The 8,628-nt window shown below is 47.0% G+C and overlaps 1 protein-coding gene across 2 annotated transcripts; it reads left to right on the top strand.

Moving 5' to 3' along the window:
- Positions 1-536: 536 nt before the first annotated feature.
- SOCS2 (suppressor of cytokine signaling 2) lies at positions 537-5,489 on the top strand. 2 transcript variants are annotated; one of them, XM_044684497.1, is made up of 4 exons: positions 537-617; positions 1,075-1,451; positions 3,873-4,324; positions 5,007-5,489. In XM_044684497.1, exons 2-4 carry the CDS (start codon positions 1,313-1,315, stop codon positions 5,139-5,141), a joined length of 726 nt encoding a protein of 241 aa, XP_044540432.1. In that variant the 5' UTR covers positions 537-617; positions 1,075-1,312; the 3' UTR covers positions 5,142-5,489. The 2 variants fall into 2 exon arrangements, with proteins under 2 accessions (XP_044540432.1, XP_044540433.1); XM_044684498.1 differs by having other exon boundaries at positions 3,873-5,489.
- Positions 5,490-8,628: the final 3,139 nt, after the last annotated feature.

Below are 8,628 nucleotides of genomic sequence, written 5' to 3'. Positions count from 1 at the left end.
CCTACTAAAGGAGTTCCAGCCACCGTCAGCACTACCACTGCCACACTCCGGGTCTGCCACCTCCCAGGGCATCTCAGTGCCCAATTAAACATCGGGGGGGGGATTGGGCAGACACCCCTCCTCTCCCTCCGCCCTATGTCCACTGGGGAGACAGCCTGGTTTAGAGGAGAGGGAGGAGGAGGAGGAGGAGGAGGAAGAGGAAGGCGGCGGCCAAGGTAAGGGCGCAGCTACATTTCAGTTTCCAGGGCGCTAGCTTACACGGCCCGTAGCGCCTCCTGGTCCCCCAGCCCCATGTGGTTAGGGAGGGTCGATTCCTCGACAGCGCCGGCGGCTGCACTAGCGCGGGCTGCCTAAGCTGGGAGCTACCACAGCTGCCTTCCCGGGAGCCCGAGAGAAGGAGGAGGAGGGAAGGAAGGAAGGAAGGAAGGAGAGAGAGAGAGAGAGAGAGCGGGAGGGGAGGGTGCAAACCAAAGAAATCTCTTGGGCAGGGATGTGACCATTCGTTCCTTTCAATGTCATGGGCTTCGATTCCCCCTCCCTGGGGAAAATCGGCGCCTTAGTGTGAGAAAGGAGACACACTCCAGCAGACCGAAGAGGGCTCCCGGGCTGGGGACCAGGTTTGTATCGAGCTTCCTCTCCAACCCGCCGCCCCCAGCCTCAAGCCCCCAGGGTCCTTGCCCTGGTGTAGGTTCTGCTTTTGGAATGGGGGGCTGCCAGGGCATGTGTCCTCGCCCTTGGTAACCTTGCTCCCTTTTCTCTTTTGGCTTCCTTTCCTTACTTGTCCTTGAAATCCCACCGAGGTTGCAGGTGACTCCCCTGCCTCTGGAGAAAGCCTGGAAACGGCCGACTGGCTTCCTAGGTCTGTCTCCTGGCCTCCCTTCCACCCTTCCCCAGCCGCTCCCCCCCCCCCCCGCCCCCCCCCCCCCCTTGGTCAAGGTGGAACCTGGATGCCCCCGGTGTTAGAGGGGCGGTAGGGGTTGAGTCTACCTGACTCTCTGCTCGACCTCCCCAGGGAGGTAATGGCTCACCCTTATTTTTATTCCCTTTGTCCCCTGCCCTCTTTTCTCATTGCAGGCGAATAGAGAGTGACGGTGTCCGTGGAGGACTTCTCCACCATCCTGCCCCTCACCGGGAAGGAAGAACTTCCAGGGCTCCCTCCTCTTCCTCACCGGCTTGGCTGTCTCCACGGGAGGTGTTCTGAGGATCCCTTAGACTTCAATGAAAGACTGACAGCGCACTTAGACGCCCCACATCGTCTTCCTCCGAGCCCCAGTTTGGGCCCCAGCCTCTTCATAGTGGTGACCCCTTCCCCATGACCCTAAGGTCCCACGAGTCCACCGTGGATGGCGCGGAAGGGACTCGGAGCCAGTGGGGGGCGACAGGTACAGCAGAAGAACAGCCCTCGGAGGTGGCACGTTTGGCTACAGCCATGCGGGAACTGAGCCAGGCAGGTAGGTGAGGGGATGGGACAAGAAAGAGCAAGGGTCAGGGTTCCAGTCTGCTGAACTCCAAGTCGGATAATCTTGGAGCAAAGATATTGGCATCTCAGGAAACTGAGGCAGCGGCAGCCAGAGAAATGGCATCAGGGTGTGAAGAGGGTAGAGATAGATTCACAACTTCCCCCTGCAAGCTCCCTCCCCGCTCCCCCCGCCCCCCCCCCAACTCCGCCTTCCACAGCAAGGTAAATTGGAGAAGGCGGGGGAGAGGGCAGGTGCCCCACTTAGAAAGCTTCCCGCGATTGGAAAAGGATGTTGTTCTCCTGTCCCCAGGCTCGGCCACGGGCCTCAGAGAGAGCACTTTCTCTGCGGGCAGAGTGCTTGGCTTCAGATCCCACCTCGAACAAGTCATCTAAACTCCCAGGCTTTAAAACATGGATGGGCCACTTGGAAGGTTCCTTTGCGGGCTCCATAGGTGATCCCGGGGGATCTGGGAGGAGGTCGTTAGACCGGGATTGGGTCTAGGGGAAGAACTCGGGGTGGGAGGGAATTCTTTAGAAACAGAGCAGCCTTGTGCCATCCCTGCGACCTAGAATAGCCTCATTCCCTAAGGAATCTCCTGTCCGGGAGGGGACAGAAATAAATCTGCGACTGGGCGGGCAGGAGTGGTCTGCCTAGCTTCTCTGCTTTGGCCGGTGCCTAGCCTGGGAGGTGGCTGGGAAGTGCCGCCACCCCCCTCCCACCCCCCAATTCCAGCTCCCAGGCTGCTGCTGAATTCCTTGGTGGAGCAGCAGTAGCCAGCAGCAGTAGCCAGCATCGGTCAGGGGACGGAGAGTCCGAACTCGGGCGGAGGTGGACTCCGCTGAAGTTGTAAGGGTGGGCGCCTTCCCTCGTCTGCCCATTGCTTTGCCTCCCCAGCCCCCTTTGGAGAATTCTGCTCCCCATTGCCATTTGGCATGTGAAAGAGAAAGCAAAACAATCTATATGTGTACACACACATATATATGTAGTGGTGGCAGTAGATGTTATTTTGCAGCAGAGCCACAACCTTCCTTTTCTGTCCTTGACAAAGTGCAAGTATTGACTTTGACTCTGGGGGGGCCTCTTCCAAGGGCTTAGGGAGACTTTTGCAGCACCCAGAAGGGAGGGGTGATCCTGGAGGGAAGCAGCTGCTGCCGCAGCCTCTCCGTGGCAAACCACGCAGGGTTCTCCGCCTCCAGGAGGGGGGCGAGAATGGGACCCAGGCTTCCCGAACCAGAGGGGGAGTCTGATTGACCTCTGTTAAACAGGCAGAACTGGGTGCAGGCACATACCAAGGGGAGACTGCCACGCTTTACCTCAAGTCAGTTTTTATGAGAGGTGAGCCAAGCAAAGTCCAAAGGAATTGAACTCCTGTTCTAAGAAGTACTATCACTCGAGATTTTTCTTCTTGAGTGATGAGGCTATAAAAAAAAGGGCCCATATTTAACAGTTACGAAGTGTAGTTTCTCTTTCTCTCTCTCTCATCTATAATATACATGTTATTTATATGCATATGTGTATATTGTACATTACATGTATATACTTTTATGTTTTATTCTATGTACATGTGTATACTTTTTTTGGGGGGGGGATATGCTTAAAGAAATGAGCTTTAGTCTTCCTTGAATAGAGACAAGAACGGACTGAAACATCCTTCTCAGAGAGAAAAAGAGGACAATTTGGAAATCTCCCCAGAGATGAAAGCCAGATAATGCAAAATGTTTGCTTGATGATGTGATTGAGGGGGGGGATCTTCATTAGCATTATTAATGTTGGAAACCTGACTCTTTGGGTCTAGATGTCATTGCATTTTAATCTTGTTAACCTCACAAAAGTGAGTAAGAAAATCATTGTAGGTCTTCCGGAAGAACAATAACTTGAGTGTTGAAAGCCTTTTTTTTTTTTTTTTTTTTTTTTTTTTTTTTTTTAAGTTTTTAACTTTGAAAAAGACCATTAAGAGGGATGCTTTTTTTTTTTTAACCCTTGTACTTCGGTGTATTGGCTCCTTGGTGGAAGAGTGGTAAGGGTGGGCAATGGGGGTCAAGTGACTTGCCCAGGGTCACATAGCTGGAAAGTGGCTGAGGCCGGGTTTGAACCCAAGACCTCCTGTCTCTAGGCGTGGTTCTCAATCCACTGAGCTACCCAGCTGCCCCAGGAATGCTTTTATTTGGAGGAATAAAGTCTTCATTCAGCATCCCTAAAAATCCTTCGGATCCAAAACTTGCGTAAAATTCTCCCAAACTGAACTTCTGGCAACCTCTGGAGAAAACATTCTCCTCTTGCAGACTTCCTTTAGGAACGAAAAGGATTTTTACTAGCTCTGATTTCTCTCCCATGATCACTGGTTAGAGTAATCCACTCACTTTCTCTCTTTTCTTTCTTTCTTTTTTTCTTCTTCTTAAACACAAACCTCAGGCTGGTACTGGGGAAGCATGACTGTTAATGAAGCCAAAGAAAAATTAAAAGACGCCCCGGAAGGAACTTTCCTGATCAGAGACAGCTCCCACTCGGACTACTTGCTCACTATATCTGTCAAAACCTCAGCGGGACCAACCAATCTGCGAATAGAATACCAGGATGGGAAATTTAGATTGGACTCCATCATCTGCGTCAAATCGAGGCTGAAACAATTTGACAGCGTGGTCCACCTAATCGAGTACTATGTGCGAACATGTAAGGACAAGAGGCCTGGGGCCGAAACCCCCCGGAATGGAACTGTCCATCTCTATTTGACCAAACCCCTCTATACTTCGACTCCGACCCTGCAGCATCTCTGTAGACTCTCTATAAACAAATGTACAGCTAAGATCTGGGAATTGCCTTTACCAACAAGACTAAAAGATTACTTGAAAGAATATCAATACCAGGTATAAGTTTCTCTCTTTTTTCTAAACACACCTCATTGTAGAACCTCTCTGAATGCAGCTAAGTAAAGAGAGCCAAATCATTCTAGCCCTGGCTAGCCACTGAGTGTCCAACTCAGAAAGGGGATTCCCTCTGAGAACAACTGCAGTCAAACTCATGGAAGTGTCCAAGGAAGGGTGAGGGGTGGGAACAAGCCCCCCAGATTACAATCCCTGCCCGGAGTCTCCTTTGAGGGACTCTACCCCAAGCCCAAGAGCGGTCTCTCTCCCTCTTTTTTAAGACTGAGTGTTTGACGGCACACTTGCTAATCTGAGGGTCTGGGAAACCTCTTTTCTTTTCTTTTTTTTTTTTTTAAACTGGTTATTTTTCGGTGTGAGTTGTTAGCCGTGAGGAGGGCAAGGGCACTCCCTGCCAGGTGTCCAGCCGACGTTAAAGGCCAGAGCTGGCACCGAGAGAACTGGAAAGGGAGAAGCCGAGACGGGGCTCCTCGCCATTGACTTGTCTGATGATCCAGTGGTGTCTTAGAATGGCTTTATTTTACATTCTGGTGTGTACTTGTTTCGAGTTTTTGTCGTTCTTGCTAAACAGAACATGCCTGTCAGTATTTAGCTCTCGTTTTCTACCAGTCGCCAAACCCCAAAGAGTGACCGTGACATCTTGTATTTGTCTTTTGACTCCAAATAGCTGATGATCTTGTGTGAGGAGGAGAGTACTGTAGCCCTTTCATTGAAAAAGGAGCCTTACTTCAGAAACATTTCAAACTGGTGCAAATGGACCTTGATTTTCCTTGTTTTTGGTTTTTTGTTGGTTTTTTTTTAAAAGGCTCAAAACAAGAATGTCATGTTCCACAGGTGCAACTTGGACCATGGTGATTAAAACAATCTGCTTTATCCTTGCTGAAGCAGCCAGGTCTGACCTGTTGCCATTTATCTTTTTGGAAATGGCTATAAAAATAAATGTCCATGTCGTCCTTGACTTGCCTGACCACAGAGAATCGGCAGTTGCCTCCCTTTTCCCGTGCAGAGTACTTTGGACTTAATTTGCTTCCAGATGCAGGGGGGAAACTTGCCTGTTTTCTTTTTCCCAAAGTGTTTATTCACTGCTGTTACTAGTATCCAACTTTGATTAGAATGTACTAAATAAAACAAACGCCTTTTACAAGCTGCACTCCTTCCTTCCGAGTTGTAGACAACTTCACACTGACACACAAATAAAGTCTGGCGATAAAAATCTCTGCCCTGGTCACACTGAAAAGCAGACCTTTAGAAAAAAGAGAGAAAAGGGACTCAGGCTTTCTGGAAAGCTCTCTGTGGATTTGGCTTTTAAAAAGAAGAATGATGGGGGCAGCTGGGTGGCTCAGTGGATAGAGAGCCAGGCCCAGAGATGGGAGATCCTGGGTTCAAATCTGGCCTCAGACACTTCCTAGCTGTGTGACCCTGGGCAAGTCACTTAACCCCGATTGCCCACCCCTTACCTTTCCCCCAATACTTAGTATTGATTCTAAGACAGAAGGTAAGGGTTTACAAAATAATAAATAACTTATATTTATAGAGGGCTTTAAGGTTTACAAATTGCTCTAGCTAATTTTCTCATTCGAGCCTCCTAACTATCTGTGAAATAGGTGCTATGGTTGTTCCCATTTTAAGGCTCAGAAAGCCTCCGGGCGACCTAGCTAGTAAGTGTCTGAGATAGGATTCAAACTCAAGTCTTCCTTGATTTAAGTCTAGTATAGTTGTTAACTATGTATAAGAGAAGTGGCTTGTATTTTTTTAAAACATTTTTTAAACGTGGATAATGGAAATAATAATAAAATTATAATGAATAAAATAGAATAATTAATAGAATAATTTAATAGAAATAAGTGTTCTGATAGTAAAATAAAAACTAAGAGTTGCTACTCATTTTCTTTAGATGGTCTCACCTTGACTATTGTGCCCGCCAAGCCTCCTCTGCAGTTGGGGTACTTAACAATTCCCCCTTTCCTCTTCCTAACTTACTACTGTGGGTGGCAGGTGGATCCTGTTGATCTGAACCAGAAAACAGCTGTAAGACCTTGTGGTTTGAAGGATTAGTTTATCAGTCGATCAGCTCCATTTATTAGGTTCATACTATGTGCCTGCTGCAGTGCTAGGGTCAGGGGATACAATGATAAACAAAATATTCTCTACCTTCAATGAGCTTACATTCTTTTTTTGGTGGTGGGGGGGGTATCTCTTGCCACCTACCTTATTTATTCCAGCTTTGAAATGGGTTGATTAGCACCTGCCCTTGGTAATCTTCCTTGAATCTGGAGATAAATGTTTCTTTATAAAGAAAGGAGTTACAGGGAAAACGTAGATGGCGTCCTTCGATGAAAAGGATTTATATTGAGTTTAAGTTGTGCCTAATTTTAAAAAAAAACCTTTACTTTTTGTCTTAGAAATGCTTTTAAGACAGAGTTAAGTGACCAGTCCAGGTTCACAAAGCTAGGAAGTGTCTGAGGTCAGGTTTGAATCCAGGCTCTCCTGACTCCAGACCTGGCACTCTTATCTGCCCTACTAGCTAGCTGCTTTCTAAAGTCTAATAGTTAAAATGGGAAAGTCAGCCTGATGTGATCTTGGGAACATGCTGAGAATCCTAGATTTAGAGCAGGAAGGGACCTTTGACACCATCTTGAGGCATTTCCCTCCCATTACACAGTTAAAACTCAGAAAAATTAGTTGAGTCTCCCAGGATCACCCACAGGTAATAAATAGCAAACCCAGACCCTCTTCTCATTTGAAGCCAGGTCATAGGATAATGGATGGAGAGCTGGAAGAGGCCACCTAATCCTGCTCATTTTTATGATGAAGAAGGCTTAACTCCTATAGATGTAGGACATACCCACATAGATTTGAACCCAGGTTCCATTTGTGTCTCTCCCTTCAAATTCTCCATTCGAAGATGGGGCTCATATCTCCACCCTTGAACCCATGAATTGTCTGACATGAGATGTTTATATGGTTAATCTGGCAAGAATTCCCCAAATTCTGTGCCAGTAGTTGTTTTTTCTTTCTTAAAATTTTCTCTCCTTTTTGTACCTCTGCCCTTCGTGTTAGCAGCCACCTCCTCTGAGGGTCTGGTCTCCCGGTTATAGACTGATGGGAGGCCAGAGCTGCCAAGTAGTCTGCTGCTCAAATACAACCTTTCGTGGCTGCGCATTTTTGGTACAAAATTTTGTGTCATCCTGACAAGTGGTTGGTGATTGGGGTGGGATGAGGTGGGCTAATGGGTCGTGGAGAGTTTCTGATAACCAGCCCAACACTGCCACGTGTTTGGAAATTGGGGGCTCTCTCAACAGGAGAAAAACCTTTTGGATTTGAGATACAAGAGGCACTGCAGTCATAGCCTAGCCTAGCCCCTTGGGTTCCTGGAAAGATCCTCTCCAGAATGAGCCGCTGGGTATTTTTCAAAGGGTCTAGTTGAACAGGTTGGAGCAGGCTGTAAAAAGCCTTTTTACCACAGCCTCTCGTCTAGAATAGCACAATTTGCTTTCTGATTTGTTATTAATTCCTCTTGTATTCTGTTGATGTGGGCTAGAGACATTTCTGTTACCTCTTGGGGTCAGACCCTACCTTGGTAGGTGACCGGGGCTTTGGTGCCACTCATTTGACAGATGGAAGCCAAAATGGGACAAGGGGTGTGTCTGAGTTCATGGAGTAACTTTATAGCAGAACTGTAGGAAATATCTAATTTTCTTTCTTTGACTACAATAGGTTCATACAACGTCCACTCATAAAGGATCTTGGCAATGGTATAGATGAGTGACTTCATTTGAGAGATGAAACTTAGGAGAGAGAAATGAAATTACTTTCCCAAAATCATATAATGAATTAATGGTGGAGCTGGGGTAGGACCAAGTTCTGTGAAATTCCAGTCTACAAGGTAGCTGTGTTATTTCTGTGGAATCATTCCGTATTTATTTAGAACCCAGATTTTCATTAAAACCGAAACATACCCGTCTTGTAGTTCTGCTTTGACCAAAGGCCCAGATGTTTGGGTTCCTCCTGAGACTGGTCCCTGGCCTAGTTTAAAACTAAGTAAAAAACAATAACAATAAACCCAAACCTGAGACCCTGTTTTTGTTTGGTTTTTTAGGGTTATTGGGATTTTGAAACACTTTAAAGCATCAGTAAGTGAATTCAGTTAATGGCCATTCCTTCTTTCTTTCCTTCTTTCTTTCCTTCTTTCTTTCCTTCTTTCTTTCTTTCTTTCTTTCTTTCTTTCTTTCTTTCTTTCTTTCTTTCTTTCTTTCTTTCTTTCTTTCTTTCTTTCTTTCTTTCTTTCT

This window comes from Gracilinanus agilis, unplaced genomic scaffold (genome assembly GCF_016433145.1).
Source record: "Gracilinanus agilis isolate LMUSP501 unplaced genomic scaffold, AgileGrace unplaced_scaffold51686, whole genome shotgun sequence".
Lineage (NCBI taxonomy): Eukaryota > Metazoa > Chordata > Mammalia > Didelphimorphia > Didelphidae > Gracilinanus > Gracilinanus agilis.
The sequence above is the reverse complement of the archived record's forward strand: the minus strand, read 5'-3'. Positions and strand labels throughout refer to the sequence as shown.